Here is a 21,861-nt window from a genome sequence, read left to right as displayed (position 1 = left end):
GCCACCACCCGTTCACTAGCATGACGCGTTGACCAGCCATCACCTCCCGGGACCATATTTTAGGGAAGGAAATGACACGCTCATGACGCAACCACAAGTAATGGCATTATTTAAGCAAGCCTGACGAAGCCTGTTTCAAGAACTCAATCAAATAAAAAACAATAGTGTTAATTCGCATAATGTGATAGTCAGAAATACTCACTAGATATCTCTTACTTATCTAGGTCACTTACAATTTGACCATTTTGTTTGAACTTGCATTCATATACCTAATAATAATTCATAATATAATATTTTTATTAAGAGTAATTAAAAGCTCAAATCCTTTATGACAGTTCATACCCAAGCTTTCGCACAAATAAAAACAGCTGGAAAATATATTTTACTTTATTTCTTGAAATGCAACTTTTTAATGGTAACCAGCCAGATACAAATAGTACACAGCCAAAAACATTTTATTACAAGTCTTTAGGACCGATAAAACGCCAAAACATACACGAGAAAAGTCGCGGACGTCCGCTAGTTACGAAATAATAACTGTCTTGTCCGTAAAGCTTGTAAGTCCTTGAACTATTTTATATTCTCTGGTAAAGCTATATTTAAATTAAATATCAGTTTCAATGTGGAATTTAATACATTTCTTTCTCGGATTTAGTGTGCGCTATTCACTTCACTGCAACCTACGCAATGATCAAAACAATAATAACGTAACTTAGTCCCTGGCCACATGGATACTCTTTCCATTTTTAAAGTGGCTATTCTCAAATTAATACCATTTTATTTGAATATAAAATACTTACTTATTTTATTTCTGAGAACAATAGCTGAATTGTATAATGTAAATGAATGAATTGCTCAAACCACCAGCTAATTTCTATATTAGCATTATTTTTTATGTTTATAATACATATTTGTATTTTAACTTGTATAAATATAGTAATAATTTATACAAGTATTATTATTATTATTATTATTATTATTATTTATTATTCAGGATAGTAAATTTATACGAAGAAAAATTTAAAGATATTGACATTTTTTTCATCAGCCGTAATAAATTTATTAACTCAGTGAAGGAGCACATGTCCCAAGCTGAGAACGATGCCCATTAGACTGAACACCACACACTACTCACAACTCATAAAACTCTCACATATTCATACACACTATACACATATCTATTTAATAATCATGTATCACAAGCACACACTATTCAGGACTTTTCTTCTTTATTTTATATAATTACTTACCATTTATTTGTCAGCGTTATTATTTCATTACAATTTAATCTGCCAAGCTTTGTTAAAGGCAATACATGTATATAGTTTATAGAATTATTCTGTAGAATAGAAATGCTGTAAAGTTTGCTTAAAATAAATAAATATAAAGATACCTAGTCTTGCCATAAATACTGAAACAAAAAAAAATATATTGCAAATAACATTTATTACTTTTACAGTGTGTGAGTTTAATTGCTTTTGCTTTCGGACAGGATTTCTTCTTTTCCTTACTTCTTTGCCCACCTTTTCGTAAGAACACTCCGTATACGGCCAGATCTTTTTCTGTCACAAACAGAGGTCTCATTGTACCTATAAATAGCCCGGTACACAAACATTTTACTAATACCAAACGTATGGAGAGTTTTAAAAATTGCATTTGGTTCCATACCTACTTTGTGTAATGCAATCACAGCGATTCGGTTCTCTTTACCACCACACTCCATTTTAATATCGCAAAATATTGTACAATGTATTGGCGCCAAAATGAGAAAATTCAATGAACAATATTAAAATGACAGATTCCAAATTCAAATGTAATATTTTGTTTATTTTTAATTGTAACAGTATTTATTGCCAGGCTAAGTACATAAATCAATAAATAAATCTGTAATAGCAGATAATGCATATTATTTTCCCAACGGGTTATGTACAGGTTGGAAGTGACCGCGCGGCGCGCTCACTGTTTATTTATAGACAGACAGATGAAAGCTATTTCATCGGCTACAGTGCTCCATATTTCTTGTGGGCTTTGGCTTTTCTTCTTCTCGAGACTTCTTACTTTAATAGTGGTCGCGTAACTCACTGTGTGTGTAATGTAATGTTGTGTTAATATTAAAAACCGATATAATACAAGTTTTACAGTGAAATAGACTTACTTAACTAGTTTATATTACTCAACTGAAGGTAATTTATCAATTTTAAGTAAATATATTTTAGTACTCAAATTCAAATATTTTTATTCAAAATAACTAAATAACCATTTAATAAAATATGCCTCAGACCTGGGAATAACCGACGTGAAATACTCAGTGGACATCTTTTTTTCATAAAATTTACAAAGTAATATGGTAACAAAGTCGTATCGTACAATTAAACTTATTATTTTATAGCCTAAGGGCGGTCGCTCTATTAAGAAAGCCATTTATGTTATTTTATCCTTTAACAGATATACGGTTTTTTACAATTCTTTTGAATTTCGTAATAGAAAAATCACAGCGCCCCACAAAAGACTTAGCCGAATAGTAAGCATTATAAGTTTATGTCTGCTTCTGGTGTTAACATTATGGATATAACAGTTTCTAGCACATTAACTTTATATGCCTACATACATCACATTATCTAGAATATATATATATTGCTCAGCAACATTTAAGATGTTAATTTCTTTAAATTTTGCTCTCAATTATTCTTTAGATATGGTATGTAGGTAAAACGGTATTCATGTTTTAAAAGGCATAAAAGGCATTTATTTTTCCCAAAATAATTTAATTTTCCCTTTAGAATTAATTTAAACAACAACACCAAGCTACTATATATTGACGATATTTGCTATCGTTGTAGACATAATTTGTGAATATGTAGGCTTTAAAGCCATTATGTCCGATTCTCAAAGAATTGTACATAGTGGGTTTCTATGGGTACCAGCGGATTATCTATTTTGTGTTTCATGCTTTTCCACGTCTCGTCACATTGTATTATAAAAAATATAGCGACTTATATAATATATACATAACGACACTACAGGAATAACAAGACGCATCGGCGTGTCTAGCTGATCTAACCACGTGTACTTTACTGTGACAAAGATATGAATCAATTTATAATAAGGTACTCGTAGTACCTAAGATGAGTATTGGCAATTATTCGTAAATTAAATGTGATTAAACAGTAAATAAATCTACAATACTTACTATCGATTTCCACATACTCTTCTTAATTTAACAAAAACAACCTCAATTTGCTGTTTGGGAAGTTGAAACTTACTAAAAAACTTACTGTTCTCCGTAACCCCCTTAATCTTACCTGGTTTTTCATCTTTTAACTTCATATTTTAATGTTATTTAAGTAAACGAATGGAGCTGCAATAAAAAATGAAATTTATTCTCCATTCATCAAATAAGAAACCTGTCAAAGTTCTTTATTTGCAAGAAACATTTACAGTATTTTGTATTTTGAGTAAAAATAATATTTTTAATAGCGTTAATAATTTAAATTTTAATCTATTTTACACTTTTTGGAATACGTATTGAGCACTTGTTTACGAAAATTACTTTAAGATTTTTTTATATATTTTGAATAAGAAATGGATCATTAACAATGTTCAGAATGACAATTTTCAATGTTTTATTTAAGTTTTTAATTTTGAACTACGCATATTGTTAAATCAAACTGTTTTTTTTTTAATTTGGGTAAGCTCCGAGTTCCTTTACCATGAGATGAAAAAATTTAAGAACGCCTTATATTTCAAACTGACCAACATCTGCAGCAATCTGTACCTATTTCTAGATTGTTCCAATTTACGTAGCGAGCTCTTGTTGCACATGTCACTCAGTGATTAACACCATTCTACTGGTGAAAGTTCGTTTGAAATTGTGGGGTAGTTTTTGAGATATTAATTAACTTAATAAAATTACAAACAAAATACACGATACTTGCAATAATATAATACTTTTCCTACCTATCGACAACACCAAATCATTAAGTACAGACCTACCTACAATATTTAATATTTTACGAGCAGGACGTTGAGCTGATGGTAATTGATACGCCCTGCCCATTACAATGCAGGGCCGCTCAGGATTCTTCAAAAACAAAAAAAATCTGAGCGGCACTACAATAATTGCGCTCGTCACCTTGAGACATAAGCTTTCAAGTCTCATTTGCCCAGTAATTTAACTTGTAACGGCGCCCCTCAGATCGAAACACAGCAATGCTTACGCAAAGAAGGCGCCGTTCTGGTACCCATAATCTAGCTGACATCCTGTGCAAAGGAGCCTCCTAAATATAAGTTGGGTAGGCACTGTTTATTTATTTATTCTATACTTAAAGTACTTATATAATTTATTCACATAAGTGAAAGTTGTGGAATTAGCACTGCTACAAGAATTATTGTTAAACTAAAAAACATTTTTTTTACCTTTCTTCAGAATCATGCCAGACGCAGGCGTGTGTGCCGTTTGCTCGTCAGCAGCAGAGCAGAAGTGCTCGAACTGTCAGTCGGTTCATTACTGCTCCAGAGAACATCAGAAACAACACTGGAAATCTCACAAGCACACCTGCGCTCCGGTCAGAGTGAACGTGGATCCAAAACTAGGAAGATACGTGGAAGCCGCTAAAACCATTAAAGTTGGGGACATCATCTTGAAAGAAGTTCCGTTAATCACGGGACCTGCACAGGTACATACTTAACATAAGAATTTACTTCCACGCAGGGCATATTCGCTTCCTACTCCGCGTCGCCTTAAAGCGAATTCCTCTGAATTTATACTTAATTTTTGGGAACTAAATATAAACAATTTGTTATGTTTTAAAGTGATAACCCTCGCTTCTGGGTTTGATTACACTAAAAAAACTAAAAATTTTATCACAACCTGAGAGTTGAACAAAGCATACAAGATTTTATCAACGATACGTCACTCAAACGGTTGGATCAGTTGGAAAGAGCGCTCGCACAGAACGCGAGAGGACGCGGGTTCGAGTCCGGCATCGTTCATAAAAATTTGTTTTCAGTTTTATTTGTGTATCTAAATATAAATCACAAGTGCTAAGTTGGGTCTGTAAGGCGACTCACTAGTTTCACACCTTCCGTAGACAACTTTTCGATTGTATATATGGCACAGTGGCAAACTCGAGCGTTGCAGTGATGAAGTAGGCTTCTGTTTGTTGGAGGCTGCTAGTGAGCATTCTACAAGATAGCTGGTAAAAAACGCTCTGGTGATGATGTCTTACGCAATCGAATCGACCTAGTTAAAAAATTTCAAGCATTTCGCGACATCCGCTCGTATCTGGTGCGAAATATTAGGGGATATGAACCAGTTCCAATGCTGCTGTTTGGGCTTATCCAGCTGCGGCCATTTACGATAATCTCAGCAGTTTAGCTAACATCTCAACGTTGAATCTCAATCATGTCTTAACCCATTTGTTTTTAACATAATAACCCTTTATATCTGTAGGTGTCTCTAGTTTGATTTTTTTTATAAAAATTAGAAATTAAAAGGCATTCATACTACAATTGCGCTCGTCACCTTGAGACATATGATGTTAATTCTCATTTTCCCCAGTAATTTCACTAGCTACGGTGCCCTTCAGACCGAAACACAGTAATGCTTACACATCACTGCTTCACGGCAGAAATAGGCGCCATTGTGGTTCCCATAGCCGGCATCCTATGCAAAGAAGCTTCCCGGAATTGTCTTTGTTATTCACAGTTTTGTGCTCGATTATTGTTAATTATATTAATTGTTTATCGTATTCTTCAGAACATCAGTACACTGCTTACATATATGTAAAATATTGAAATTATTTTTGTCACGTTTTGTTCGTAAGTTTTATATAAATCTGATATTGATTGCAGGTGACACCAGCTGTGTGTCTTGGTTGCTACAAACTGCTAGAACAGTTGAAGACGGTGCAGTGTGAGCTGTGTGGGTGGCCCTTCTGTTCTGAAGAGTGTACGACCTTGGACGTCCACAAGCCTGAGTGTCACTACACTCAACAACGCGGTGATAAGGTAAGCATTTAACTTTTTCTTCGAATTCTTTCCCTTAATGCTATGACCACCTTTTTCGTACGAACACAGCGTGGACTGCCAGATCTTTTTCTGTAACAAACAGAGGAGGTCTCATTGTACCTATTAATAGCCCGGTACACAAACAATTTACTAATACCAAGCGTAATGAAAGGTTTAAAAATTGTATTTGACTCGGTTCTCTTTATCACCCCACTCCATTTTAATATCGCAAAATGTTGTACAATGTATTGGCGCCAAAAGGAGAAAACTCAATGAACAATCATATAAAAATGACAGATTCCAAATTCAAATATAATATTTTGTGTATTTATAATTGTAACAGTATTTATGGTCACACTAGGTATATTATTGGCCGATTATATGCTCGGGGTGGTCTGCGGTTGTCGTCGCTTCCTCCGATATATATTCCTAATATTTTTATATCTATCGTTGATTTCGTAGGTAAACATACCTAGTCTTGCCATAGAATATATTGTTACAACGAAAATATCTTATTTCTATTGCACACAACATTTATTACTACAGTAGAGTCCGTTTGTTAGTCATTCAAAAATTTTATCTCCAATGGATCTAAAGCAATTATTTTTCCTATCAATCGTCCATAAATTTTTTATTTGGTTTGTTATTTCTTTAGGACCGAAAATAGATTTCAAATTCCTATGGAAATACTGCTACTGCAGCATTACGAACATCACGATATTTGTAATTATCTATATCAGTATCCCATAAAGAGTCATGATTGCGATAAATCTCAATAAAGTTTATTAGATCAGCGGAACCGCATTAAAACATTTTCTGACTCATGTTTTTAGTTTAACACTCCTCTCTAAAACGATCAGTATTTGAATAGAAAATTTGCCAACGCGAATTTGCAATACTTTAAACGGGCATATATATATATATATATACATATATATATATATATATATATATATATATATATATATATATATATATGCCCGTATGACATATATATATATATATATATATATATATATATATACATATGCCCGTTTAAAGATATTAAGGTATACATATTGCCCTAGTTTACAATCTGTGGGCAGGAACACAATTGTTTATAATTAGAAAATAAGATGTGTTAATATTATATTTCAAAACTGTGTAAAAAGGGTGGACCCCTTTTATAATTAATAAATAATATGTAAAAAAAAAGAAAACATCTTCAACGGTGTTGAATGTTTATGATAACAGGTTACAATAACAAATTATGGCGATCCTCACCCCAACTACCAGTGCATCACGGTGCTGCGGTGTCTGTACCAACGTGACCACAACCAGATCCTGTGGGAGAAGCTGCAGGCACTGGAGTCCCAGTGCGAGGCGAGGAGAAGAACGCCCAAGTGGCAGAGTGATAAGAAAATGATTGCTGACTTTATATGCAATTTCTTTAAGCTAGGAAAATTGTTTAGCGAAGATGAGATAATGAAGTGCTGTGGAATAATTCAGGTAAATTTTAATTGAAATGAAAACTTCTAGCATTGAAAAAAACTTGATAAGAAATGATAGTCATTATTTTTCTTGTAAAACAGCGCACTTAATTTTACTATAATACAATTGTATTAAAAATCCAAGTGTATTGATTGCAATTTTTTCATATTTTTTTCACTTCCGACGTTGCAGTCTTACAACTGAGAGATCCTTTTATTGAAAATTGTTAAATAGTGTAAAATGCATCTAGGGAGAAAAGTAGGTCATTCTCACCCGCGGAATATCGACAATCGCGGGTGGCAATGTCCTACTTTTCTCACGTGGTGCGTATACGATTTTTTTCCCACCACCACTAAAATCGTTTAGTCCCTGGTACAAGGGACAAAAGTCGTTTTGCCGCGAGAGAATCGGCCAATTTGTGCCTAGTACCAGGGACAAAAAGACAGCTTTCCATCGAGGTGGGAAAAAATATATTTTAGTAACTCGAGCTCGAATTTTGACAGCAAATTGTTTCAATACCTTCGGGACAAAGCTACTATATTTATACACTATATATCTAGGTGTTAGCCATCATCGCATGGATTCGAAATTATTGTATGAAAAATTCAACAATGATATCCGCTCTTGTACTCAAATCTCTTTGGTTATATGTGGATTTTCTAATAATTAAAGTTTACCTACATTATTTTCTAGATGAACGGCCACGAAGTACCTCTGGTGGAACCTGAATACATCTGTATTTTCGAGACAATTTCTGTGGTAGAACACAACTGCAAAGCAAACAGTAATAAAAGTTTCACGTCTAATGGGAGCATGGTACGTAATCTTGTCAAAAATACTGTTGCATTCAATGACGTTCTACTCGTAAGGACATATCATACGCAGTCTGATAGCGGAACGGCAAAAGTGTGCTTAAAGACAATGTAAGCACAATTTTCTCCTTGGTCGTGTGTCAACAATCACTGTCTGAATCAAAACGAAAGTGAATAAATGTTTTACATTGCTGCTGATTGACCAACAATATTTTAAACAACAGGAGTAAATGCAGCAATGTATGTATATACAGCAGTCGAAGCTTATTACGGTGTAATTTGTAGCATGTTCCATATTTCTACTTTGTTTTTATACGACGTGATTTGTCAATATGTATTGAACGTCATTCGTTGCATTATTAGATTTTTCGTTGAGCGTTGACTATAAGCACTCGACTTACTATAGGTAAGTAAATCAAGTAGGTAGCGAAAGTTTTGTGGGCGTCCAGTTTGATCGATGGTATTTACAAACAAATATATGTCATATGTCGTTCTATCCGTTTGTTTCTTAAAATCTTCCAAATAATTTATTATATTTTTAAAGTGATAACCCATAGATAGCATTGCTTTCAGTTTTATTTGTGTAATTAATCCTAGAATTGAGGGTTATTACTTTAAAAACAACAAATTGTTTAAATTTGCAAGAGATCATCTCAAGTCAATTTCCTAATATGCAAAAATTGGAGTTGAGAAGGTTATCAACTGTAAAGTAGATCCTGTAGATGAAGCCACAACCTGAGAGTTGAACAAAGTATACAAGATTAAGATTTATAAACGATATGTCACTCGAACGGTTGGCTCAGTTGGAAAGAGCGCTCGCACGGAACGCGACAGGTCGCGGGTTCGAATCCCGCATCGTTCATAAAATTTTGTTTTCAGTTTTATTTGTGTAAGCTTCTAAATGAATTATTAGGTCTACATTAATTCGTGCGTCTGCTTAACAATATAAAATATTAAAAAAATCATAATTGGTACCTACCCTAAATTAAATGTGAAGAATGAAAAAATATTTGTTGTTGTACAGACTAAGAATATACTACTTTATACGATCTGACAGCCCGTTATTGCGCAATTAATTTTGATTGATTGATGTCAATGTGTATGTTAGTTAGTGCTGAGCTAGTTAAATTTTCGAAACACTAAGCAGCTAATTCCAAGTGTGGCTGTTTGTTTACGACTAACCATCAAAATCGGTTACAATAATAATAGATTCACTTTCCTTTTCTATCTTGATGTATCTATGTTTGAGATTTTCTTCTCTCTCGCACTTTTTGTTAGTGTATTCGCTAGTTTACCTATTGTGTATGATACAACATAATACGTCCATGATACGAACATAATAGTGGATGTGACCTTCTATTAAGTGAATACCTGTGTCAGAAAGCCATGCTTTTTCACATTTTAACTGTACCAACAATCTAAGGTATTAAATATTATTTAATTAAAACATGATACGTACACATTAAATGCATATCATTAATTGAAATTGCAATTAAAATTTATCAAACAGAAACAGAAATGTCAATGAATAGCGTGGATATTGTTCTAAAGTCTTGTTTATTTCACAAATTCTGTAAAAAACCATATATTTTTTACGTAACGTTCGTACGTTCATGTACATTGTGGTAGACTGCAATAAAGAATGCAAAATTGCTGAAAAATTTTGCTCAAAGGAATCTAGTTGCCAGTTGCAGTGTAATACAATATAATATGATGCCTTTATTATATCGAAATTGGAATGAGAACGGCACTGCATTGTAATGGGCAGGGCGTATTAATTACCATCAGCTGAACGTCCTGCTCGAAATCTTCTCCATCTTTCTTCTCAAATAAGTCAGTGCTATCTGGAATACGACGACGTTGTGAAATCACTTCTGGATCTGACAAAGTTGAAGTTAAAAAAATTGATTTAATATGAGACTAATTTTAAATGGCCAGTCATACACAAAATGTTTGTTGTTTCCTTCTAACCTTAAAGTCAAGTGATGAGCTTTAGAATTTAAAGTTACATTAAGTATAATGTTAAGAACGTTTAAAGACCTTTCGTGCAACAGTTTAAATCAAATTAAAATATATTTATTTATATTAAACCTAACAGTTTTAGAGTTTATTTAAGAAAGGCATAATGAGTTTAAAATTGTAATGCTAGGTATTCGTTTGAAAGAGGGGCTGCGTGTAGATCAGATTTTTTGAGTATGATTCTTTTTGCACCCCCTAATTGATGCCTGGTATTCTATAGTCACGCGATTGGCAAGAAACTTCTTGCCACTTCTTGGATGCTTTTCCCGGCTACTGTATTCTAGAGCCAATATAACTTGGGGTCTTCAAGCTTAGAGTATACTTAAATATATTCATTAAAACACTTATTAAAATCTACCACTTATTCGAAAAGATGTGCCTCAGACCTGAAAAGAACTGGCGCTAGTATGTCAGCGGGCCTATTTTTATCAAATTGCATTACACTCAAATTTGTAATTTATATTGATTACCACCCAGGTTATTTAATGTGTATTAAATAACCTGGGTGGGAACGCTCTATTCCCAATGTGTGGTAGTATTGAATGCTATGCTATTTTGCGAATGGTAATGAATCTTGCTGGTAAGAGGATAGCCCCCTTATTCATAATAGTCTGCTAAATTAAAGCATTGCTAATTCTCACTCTGTCTTCTTCTATTGACCTAAGTCAGAATGAGAAAAAACACTCCTTAGCGGCTGTTTAAAGTTAGCGGACCATTATGAATAAGGGGGTAAGTCTACAAAGATGTGTCTGTCAATCAAGCAAGGCTAAGAATTTGATAACTTTTAAAAGATAACTTTAGTTTTAGTTTACCCATTTGACATCGACATACCAACATGCAGAAAATCAAAACTTATCTCTGTATAATCAAAAATCTTATTTTGAGTAAATTAATGTATTGTATATGTAATCGGTCCTCGATAAATCTACGAAATCTGGCGGTTTAAAGTGGGTCAAAATCGCGCCCACATGAGTTCGTTATAAAAAAAAAATACATACAGGTGAAGCTAATAAAAAGCGTGTAATGAAAAAGGAAGTCATACTTAAACGTTTTCTATCAAGTTTCTGGGATTCTGTTAGAAAAGTATACTTTGCTTGACTCCACAGCTTCTGTGCGCCGCCGTGGACATTGCCCCGGGCTCGCACGTGACGGCTTGTGCGACGGATCCCATGTTGGGCACAGAGTCTCGCCGCCACCAGCTTGCGGAATCCAAGTTCCTGGAGTGTTCGTGCGAGAGGTGTTCTGATGTGACCGAGTACAACACAATGTTCAGCGCTGTCAAGTGCAAGAAGAAGTGAGTTGTAATTCTGCTGTTGGTACGAAAAGTAATTTGTATAGGAGACATCGGTAAGTCTCTATGTGACTTATAAAGCTATCAACATAAGGTACAACTGCTTGTATTAATAATATAATATATACTTACCAACTTAGCGATATTTTTTTATAGTTTCTTCTATGGATGATGAACTTATTTGCAACCAGTTATGTGATTTGATATTAATAACAATAGTCATTGTCCCGTCTATAGTTTAGGTAATCTCAGAAGAACAGATGATAATTTGAAATACTTGACAAAGATATCAATTACCTGATTCAATATATCATTATTATATTACACGTTCTAAAGTAGGTATATTGTGTAAGTATATACAAGCTAGTAAGTTAGTATACTAGCGTTATTTTAGTAAATTTCAACGAGTCAATGAAACATTTTTCAATATCCTTTCGGTGGAGAGCCGTAATACGATTAGAAATTTTGTTATTGTTGATGAATATATATGAATAAATTCTTTAAATCACGTATTGAACCTTAAAATGTACCGATCATCAATTGAAAATAGAAATACTAGGCCTGAGAAGAACGGGCGCAAGATACTCAGCGAGCCTTTTTTATATCCAACATCCAAACAAAAACATAAAAAATCCATCTCCGAAATTGGCCAAATAGATCTTGACACACAAATTGCTCAAATATATCTGGCAGCATTAAACGTCATATAGATGTATTACAAGCAACAATATTATATATAGATAATGTTGATAATGTGCCGTTAGATTTGACACTTGCGACAAAACTGCGGCGGGGGAAAACTAACTTGGTTCTCGAATGTTCTAGAGACTGCAGCGGATATCTTCTACCAGAAACGTTCCTAGTTCCTATCCTGGGTATAACACAGTGTGGAGACAAAAAGAGCCCCAATGACAACAGGTTTTGGAATTGCTCCGTTTGTGAAGATGCCGTGTCGGATGGAATCATCCAGCGGATGCTACAGGACATCGCCAGGGAGTTGACCGTCACAACACAAGAGGGCCCTGATGCTTGCGAAAGGTGACTGTAGGAGAAATAAGTGAACATTTATTACTAAATCAAATCACTTTTACTAGATATAAACGACGTCACTCATAGATTTCTATGTTTTATAGATTAACTGAAAACAAACAGTACGGCCTTATAATAATTATCTTAAGTCAGCGAAGGTTTCTTTTCTCTCTCTTTCGTTAGCTTACTATGACCGTAATCGTTTGTCAATCCATTTTAATAACTTCGAATGCAGATTTTTAGTGGTGAAGATCAAACACAATAGACAGTTCTGGACTATAATAGTCATTACTTGAACATTATACGCCTTATGCATTGAAATTAATACTCCCGCATTATGAAAACGGACTAATAAGAGAGGGCAATAATATTTGTAATAATAATATTGTTCGGGAATTATGCCTTTTTTGACGCGTTCGACATAACAACGAATGCCTTTACTTACTTATTACTTTTTTTGTGGAAACCAGAGGAATCATAGGAGCGTTGCCGGCCTTTAAGGAAGGTCTACGTGCTTAGTTACCTACACTTATGTCGCTAGAGTTAATGTCTATGCTTCAATATATTTCCCCTTTTCTCAATTTTGTCACCTTATTTGTATTGTTTAATTCACAAACTTCTTCGTATTTTTATCTATTTTATTCCAGTTTATCAGAACATCTGTTTTGATAAGCTATTCTGTATATATCTCTTTAACTCGTTTTCAGGGGGACTTTGCCCCTGAAAAACGTCGGGTTAAAATAAAAATTACTTTTACGCAAAAATCTAATGTAAAATCACACTTACAATTACACGCGTTTTAATGCTTAAAAAGTGTTTTATTTAAATGTGTAACACTCGCGTTTATCAAAGAAAATACTAAGCTATTCTGAGTCCGACAGTCATCCGTTGATGATTGATACAGTAAAGGAGCTGTTCTCACAGACCTGACTTAGTTCGTAAGTACGTTTTATTGATGGCCAGGCTCATCAGCCACTGCGCAGGGTATCTGCACCCCAACCACTACTACCTGGCGGATGTAAGCCTGGCGCTGGCTCAGATGATCGGCCAGGATGGCCTCAGAACACTCAGCGACGACCGGCTGCTGTTGAAGGCGCAGCTGTGCCGCAAGTATGCCGACCTTCTTGAGACCTTGGCGCCAGGTAATTCTTCACATTCAAACACTGATAAAGTAGGGTTTTTAAATCGAACTGTTACACCAATTTCAAGTTAAATGTTTTAACCTAAGAAGAACAGACGCAAGAAACGCAGCGAACGCAACGATTCGCAAGCCGTTTTTAGTTTTCCGTTTCTTGTCATTTGGCTACGGAACCCTGATAGATTCATCATGTCTGTCTGTCTGTTTGTTCGTCAGTATGTCACAGACACTTTTTTCAGAAACTATAAGAACTTTACTGTGGAAACTTGGTAAGTATTCTGAGAACCGCTTAGGGATTTTCACACAAAAATAGAAAAATAAACAATAAATTTTGGGGTTGCCCCATAGTTGGAACTAAAACTGAACCTTTATATTATGTTACTTGCTGCTACGGAGCCCTTCATGGGCGAGTCCGACTCGCACTTGTCCGCTTTTTTTTATTTCACGACACATGTTTTCGTACTTTTTCATGGTGTAAAAACATTATTATTTATTTATTTTATTTATTCAATAGAAACAAACGGTCACGTGTATTATGCATTAAATCACTTACAAAACAGACAAACAGCAATTATGTATTAGGTATGCACCTACTTCACCCTAAGAAATATTTAATTTTGCAATAAGCAGATTGTCTACCGAATGCAGGACCTGTAGAGTATATAAAGATACCTAACCATATAAATGCATAACTAATTATCAAGTTTCAATAAAAGATGGCCTTATAAGATTTGCAAGAGTTGATTACTTGGCTCAATCATTGTTGTACATACAATCTAAAGTATTTTGGTATATGACATAGAACGGACAAATTGAAATTTTACTTACTCGCGTGTCATTCAACTGAGATGGTAACTATAATATTATTAACAGTAGCATTATTTATCGCGGTCTCTGCCGTTCGATAGCTGAAAAATTGTTCTAATACGTGCTATGAATATTGAAGTCTAGGAGGCGCCTTTATAACGTTGGATCAAAATCATTGTGTGAAAAATTGGTCCACGAACGATCTATTATTTATTATTAGTACAATGGATGCATTAATCCATACAGACTGTAGGTATTATGCGAACATTTTATAATTAATACTGAATTTATTGATGTATATATAGCGTGACACTATAATGGCTACATGAAATGGGCACACAATTCTAAAATTTAAAGTAAATAATTGTAATTTTCAAACAATCAAATTATACATTTAGGAAACAAAATTTTAATCGCCCTTACGTGGTCGCAAAAGTCAGCACGAAGACAATGCGTACGTTAGCGCGCGGCTACTAGATTTGTTACAGGTTGTTACGAAATATTATTGTGGTAAATTCAAATTCAAATTCAAATATTTTTATTCAAAATAGGATTTATAATCACTTATTGAACGTCAAAATCTACCACCCATTCAAAAGAGACTGCCTCAGACCTGAGAAGAATGGGCGCAAGAAACTCAGCGGGCTTTTTTTTATATAAAATATGGATTACAATGTAATATCGTACAATAAACATTAATAATTAAAGAGCCTGAGGGTATTCGCCTTAATCCCAGTCCGTGGTGTCATTAAGAAAATCGTTTATGCTATAATAACCTTTCCCCCACAAACGTTTTTTAACAATTCTTTTAAATTTCGTAACACATTTGTTTTGTACATTTTCTGGGATCATATTGTAGAAGCATATACATCGCCCAACAAAAGACTTACTAACTCGACCCAACCGAGTAGTAGGCATAACAAGTTTATTTTTGTTCCTCGTGTTAACATTATGAATGTCACAGTTTCTAGAAAATTCCTCAATGTGCTTATGAACATACAAAACATTATCAAAAATGTATTGAGAAGCAACAGTTAAAATGTTTATTTCTTTAAATTTTTCTCTTAATCATTCTTTAGGACCTAGGTTATAAATCGCGCGAATAGCCCTCTTCTGCAGCACAAAGATAGTATTAATATCGGCCGCACTGTCCCGTAACAATATACCATAGGACATAATACTATGAAAATAACTAAAGTATACTAATCTCGCCGTATCTATGTCAGTTAACCGTCTGATTTTCTTAACCGCATATGCTGCAGAACTAAGCCTATTCGCCAATCCTTCAATGTGGGCCCCACTGCAATTTGGAATCAAGAGTAATGCCAAGAAATATAGCAGATTCCACTGGTTTTACCACCTCTCCATTTAATAAAATATTCGCATCTACATTTTTGACATTTGGCGCGGTGAATTTAATATATTTGGTTTTATGATTATTTAACAATAAGTTATTGGCGCTAAACCAGTACACGATGTCAGATAGAGCATTGTTTACTTCGTCATATAAAACTTGGCTTCGTTTCACTTTGAATATAAGTGAAGTGTCATCCGCAAACAATACCAGCTTGTGTTTTTTTTTTCTACAAGGTTAGGTAGATCATTTATATAAATTAGGAAGAGGAAGGGTCCAAGAATAGACCCTTGAGAGTTCTCTGTCATACGCTGAGTATTTCTTCTCCGCCTCTGAGAATTTCTTTGAGAAGTAACCGAGTGGTTGCCAATTATTTTCGATGTATTGTTGTAGGACTGCACCTACTGCATTTTCAGACGCATCGCAGAATATTGCGATAGGGGCATCATGTGATGGGTGAGCGAGTAAGGTAGCTTTGGATATACTATTCTTGCACTCTTCGAATGATTGTGATGCTTCGTCGGTCCATTCAATTATTGTTTTATCACGTTTCTTGACATGGTGTAGGGGTAAGCGTTTAGCGGAGCTTGTATTGATGCGGCATTCGGTATGTGGTCACGATAGAAATTTAACATGCCTAGAAATCGTCTTAAACCTTCTATAGTTTTCGGTTTTGAATATTCGGTAATGGCTTTAATCTTCTCTTCTGGTGGCTGTATACCGTTTTTTGATACGATGTATCCAAGAAATTTGACTTCCGTTTGGCCTAAGTTACACTTCGCGATTGGAAGAACTGTTCTTAGGTGATAGCGATGCTTAGTCTCGTTTGCTGAGGCTATGAGCAAATCGTCGATGAATGGGAAAACGTAGTCTGATCCACGGAGCACTTCGTGAATAAATCGCTGAAATGTTTGTCCCGCATTCTTCAGACCAGGACACATGCGAGGAAATTCGAATAAACCCATTGGTGTGATGATAGCTGTCTTCTCTATGTCCTGTTCCCTGGTCTTCAATTGTTGGTAAGCGCGGTTGAGGTCGATTGTGGAGAATATTGTTTTGCCAGACAGATGATGGGTAAAGTCCTTGACTCTCGGCACTGGATAACGATCGGATTTGGTTATGCTGTTCAATCGTCTATAATCACCACATACCCGTATATCTCCATTCTTTTTAGGTACTATATGGAGTGGTGAAGACCATGGACTTTTACTCGGTCTGCAGAGTCCTTGTTGCATCCTGTTTCCGAATTCTTTCTTCACTATTTCATAACGATGAGGTGGAATGGGACGAGCACGGCAATGTAATGGAGGTCCTTGTGTTTCAATATAATGTTCCACGTTAATTTTTGGCGATAATTGCATCGATGTTAATCTCGTGGTACCGGCGGTATTCGGCGAGTATCGCGTGGTACTGGGCCTGTATATCGATACTTCGTATTGTGGGTGAGGTCGTTGACATTATTGGCGCGTTGATTTTAAGACTTGTGACGGCATCAATTAATCTTCGATTTTTTAAGTCTACGATAAGTTGATGGTGTTTGAGAAAATCGGCATCTAATATTGGTTTCGTGATGTCAGCTACAATAAACTTCCACTTGTATGGTCGACGGAGGTTGAGATCGAGTTCTAATGTTTTCTCACGATAAGTCGATATTGTTGTGTTGTTTGCAGCGTACAATTTAAATGGTAGAGGCGTTGCTTTCAGGTCTAGTTTTCTTGGTAGGACGGATATATTAGCACCGGTATCTACTAAGAATGACATCATTGTTTTCTTGTCTGTGACAAAAAGGCGGTATGAAGTGTGAAGGACGCCGGGTTCCGCCGCAGCTAAAGTCCGTTCCAGTTTCCCGATGGCTCTTTCTTGAAGCTGCAGGGCGTAGTACAACGTCGTGCTTCACTACCAAATCGGCGATGGTAATAGCAGTAAAGTGTTGGTGAGCTATTGAGTGTGCGGGAACGGTGTTGTGACGAAGTTCTATTGCGAGATGACGAGCGTAATCGGTGGCGATGATAGTGTTGAGATGGCCTTGACTTGAGTTCGGCGACTTCTAGTGATAGTTTTCGTATCTCGTTAATAAGGAATTGTGTGTGATCTACCTGATTTGTCGTCGATGATTCTGGACCTGATGCTGGTGGCTGGCTGGAGACGGCTAGTGGCAGGCTGGAGACGGCTGGTGGCTGGCTGGAGACGGCTGCTACCTCCTGAATTTGCTCCATCATCGTGTCAGCAAGCAACGCTAGTTCCTCCGGCGTGGACTTCGCGCTGAATGACTCGCTGTCGGCGAGCACGGAGCGGACGTGGGCTGGCAGCAGCTTACTCCACATCATGCAGAGGGTGGAGTCGGTAACCTTGTCCCTTGCAAGGTTATGCATGCGTCGCAGTAGCTGTGAAGGTTTCTGGTCTCCAAGCTCCATCTCGGCGAGTAGCTTCTGGAACTTGCGGCTGTCGGATTCTTCATACACCGATATGAGACGTTCCTTGATTGCTGAATATTGTTTGTCTCTCGGTATGTTAAATAGGATGTCGGAGATTTGTTCGATGTCAGCCTTTTCTAATTGGACGAGCACCATCTGTGTCAGCTGGGCTTGACTCCTCTTGTGATCATCGGTGGCGGCTTCAAAGCTGTGATACCACAATCGCGGATTTTCCCACCAAAATGGTGATATGCGCATCGACAATGAAATGGTGGAGATTTCTGTCGTGGTGGGCGCTGGGAGTGCCTGAGCCTGGTTTGTGTCTTCCATTTCTTCGTCGGGTTGATATGCCTCGAGCAGAGATTCGTCGAACAGGAAAACGTCGTTTCGGCGAGCTGGTGAAGCTGTTCTTCGATGTAAGCCGGGCAGAGGTTCGGTGTATTCTGTTCTGGCTTCCTTCCGTCGGCGTTATTGTTCGGGCTTCCTGGCTTCCTTCCGTCGGCGTTCTTGTTCGGGTTCCTTCCGTCGGTGTTCTTGTTCGGGGTCACCACTTTAGAGACTGAGCGTTTGGTATTTAAATAAAACAACTGCTTGACTGTGAGGAATATGTGGAAGATATATGGAAGATATTATTGGTTGTAGGTACAGCTACAGGTTCAAGCCAATACAGACGTATTCATTATTTAATAATTAACTGTCAAAGCCATCTTTGCAAGATTTTTACAAAATTGTTCTTTCTAAAAACGTTAACTAATAAGTATAACTTCTTGCGTGCAAACATAAGTTGTCACAAACTTTTTTTTTTAATATTGTTTTATATAGAAGTTTATTTGTATATATAAATGTTTATTTAATGTCGCCACTGTAGCGAAGCTATTCAGACTAAAGCTATGTATCTACGCAACGACAAGCTATACGGAGCACAGGATCATTGAAAATACGAGCAGCGCTTCAATGCTCGGAAATGGCTCGCACTTTTTGTTTCGCACTTATAGCTTGAGGTTAACATTCTGATTGGCCATTTTCAGCTGAGACCCGTCTTCGTGGCAGCTTGCTATTCGAACTACACGCTGCCATTGCCGAGAGTGGACACAGAAAGTCTTCCAATGAAGGTGCCGTGGTCTTCTTCGGTCATCTCACGGTACGCGCATTGTCGTCTTAAGTTCTTGTTAGCTATAAACCTCAAAATATCTCATCAATATCTCAAATATCTGATACATAAAATAAGCAATAATATTGATTTTAATTAATTTCTATGATAGATCAAAAGAAGTGAGATATTTCATTCGGTTTGTAAACCGATTATGTTATGATCAATACTATCCAATATTCTTAACCTTTGTCATTCAAAACAAATAATTTTTTTGTGGTAATTTTGACGAAGCCGCCATTTAGTGACTGCTCTCACTCAAACAAAATGCGGTTGATAGGATAGGTGTTACCAATTTTAAAACACCACATAGCTACTTGGAATTTTGTTTAGATATTTCTGTGCTGAGAGATAATGTATTTCATGTCCAGATTTGATTAAACTGTTTCTAGAATAAAAATCATAAAGCAAACTATTAAAATAAAAAAATTTTTTTTTTCCAGGAATCACGTAAAATTCTAATGGAGGCGATATCACTTCTCCGTCACGAGCCCCCAGAATTGCCCGAGGGTCAGATACTCCGGCAGGCCAGGGTCAACCTTATGCAAATAGATGAACTCATCTCAGCACTCTCCAAAGAAATACCGTTGTCGATTTAAATTACTTATTTAAATAAATAAACTGTTGGACTTTAATTGGAAGACTTATTACTGCTTGTAGCCATTAGGGTCATATCTAGTTGAAGTCGACTTCCTCAGAATCTTCGCACCTTTAACTTAGCGTACAGCATCATCCTCAATAAATCTTTGCTCTCCAACTTCAAGTTTTGCATTAAAAATGTGCATCATTCTCGGCTTCCTCTCAGACTCTCCTGCAAGACCAGAGGAACTACAGGATTGTGGCCGGCCTTTAAGGATGGTACCCATGTTGTATCGTCTTATTATGATTTAAAGTACATTTTGGCAATAATATCTCATATTTAAATTCTGTTTTATATGATGGTTTTAGTAATAATTAAACGATTGTTTAAATATGAAGAATTAATTTCAGTACAATACTAATGCTCTCAATATTTAATATAATAACTAATATTACATGTTAACACAGGTTAGCCGACAGGATACTTCTTTTCTAGTCTTCAATGTCAAATGACACTGATGTTTCACTACAATTTATGCATTGACAAATTCGATGTTTAAATTTTGTAGCTACCAATTTTAGTGGACGGGATTGCCTTACTTTGGATTGGATTACTTCTGTAACATGGAGAGACGGTTATACGGTTTTTGGAACAGATTTGAATGACGAACTTTTTTTTAAAACTACAATTACTATGCAGAAACTCGAGGGACTTATTGAACAGTTTGACATAAACCAATTTTGCGAAAACATCCAACCTTTTTTTTCAACCGTGTGTGGTTACGTGGAAATTAACTGTGAGTTCTGATTGACAATTCCGAGTATCGATAATGGCTACACCTTACTGCATGTAACCGGATTCATTTTATTTACAAATACAAACACGATTTATATTATATTTAATTCTCTTTAATCACTTCACTTAACACATTAGCTCCCTTATCACTTGCCCTTAGGTAAAATTTAACTTTAGTCCATAAATATTGATGGAATGACCCTGGTGGCTTGAACACGGAGAAGGGCGCTGGTGCGGGACGCGACTTGCGTTGACACTCTGGATTCTTCTTATGTCCAAGTTACGTTGGTTGGTGCTGGGCTGCTGCTTCGACTGCGCAGACACGTCGCAAATATGTCGGTATCAGTGAGTCTTCCAGCTTTTTGCCGTTTGGTGTCGAGACACTTGGCCCGTGGGGCCCAGAGGCGCGGAGAATGTACAAAGTACTATCTTTGCGCCTCAGTAAGGCTACAGGCACGCCAAGCGCTGGCAGCTATTTAGGTCAACAGATCAGCATAGCTATCCAACGTGAAAATGCTGCCAGTATTCTTGGTACTCATAGTTTTGATAAAATAAATTGATTTATTTTGTCTATTGTGTTTAATATCCCTATCGTCCTGCTTTTCGTATCGGTAATGCGCGAAATCGAAAATATGCGCGATTTTTTCGCACTGTCATGCCGCCCTGAGAACTCTGCAGAGAACATAGGTTATGCATGCATGCATCCAGATTGTGATGAAGTTTACAGCGTGTAAAAAGATACAATGCAGAAGCATTCCTGTAAGTAATCCTACATTAAAATATAGTTTGTACTGTATACCCAAATCTTCAGGGTACACTGGGGTACATGGTGCTAAGGTTGTTGAAGTTATTTTACTTGGCGTGTGCCATGTAACAATAACAACCCTGTAATATTCTACTTGTGAAAGAATCAAGATAACAATGCTAATTGGGAAGAAGCGGCAAAATATTAATATCTATTGTTGAAGTGCAGTGATACGATGAATGTCATAA

General features: G+C 36.1%; 1 protein-coding gene across 1 annotated transcript; it reads left to right on the top strand.

The window, feature by feature from the left end:
• Positions 1-2,014: 2,014 nt before the first annotated feature.
• On the top strand, positions 2,015-20,128 carry LOC126973871 (SET domain-containing protein SmydA-8). Its single transcript, XM_050821225.1, has 10 exons — positions 2,015-2,183; positions 4,427-4,676; positions 5,854-6,009; positions 7,243-7,497; positions 8,173-8,295; positions 11,417-11,604; positions 12,427-12,639; positions 13,594-13,772; positions 19,372-19,484; positions 19,937-20,128. Exons 2-10 carry the CDS (start codon positions 4,431-4,433, stop codon positions 20,090-20,092), a joined length of 1,629 nt encoding a protein of 542 aa, XP_050677182.1. The 5' UTR covers positions 2,015-2,183; positions 4,427-4,430; the 3' UTR covers positions 20,093-20,128.
• The last annotated feature ends 1,733 nt before the right edge of the window (positions 20,129-21,861 follow it).

This window comes from Leptidea sinapis, chromosome 30 (genome assembly GCF_905404315.1).
Source record: "Leptidea sinapis chromosome 30, ilLepSina1.1, whole genome shotgun sequence".
In the NCBI taxonomy this organism is placed as follows: domain Eukaryota; kingdom Metazoa; phylum Arthropoda; class Insecta; order Lepidoptera; family Pieridae; genus Leptidea; species Leptidea sinapis.
Note: the sequence above shows the minus strand (reverse complement) of the source record. Positions and strands in the feature narration are given on the sequence as shown.

What these genes read in the sequence shown, in the direction of transcription:
- LOC126973871 (XM_050821225.1), top strand. Translation starts at nt 4,431, where the DNA reads ATGCCAGACGCAGGCGTGTGTGCCGTTTGCTCGTCAGCAGCAGAGCAG. An exon ending in TAATCACGGGACCTGCACAG is followed by an intron (nt 4,677 to 5,853) that starts GTACATACTTAA and finishes TATTGATTGCAG; the next exon opens with GTGACACCAGCTGTGTGTCT. An exon ending in TCTTGAGACCTTGGCGCCAG is followed by an intron (nt 13,773 to 19,371) that starts GTAATTCTTCAC and finishes GGCCATTTTCAG; the next exon opens with CTGAGACCCGTCTTCGTGGC.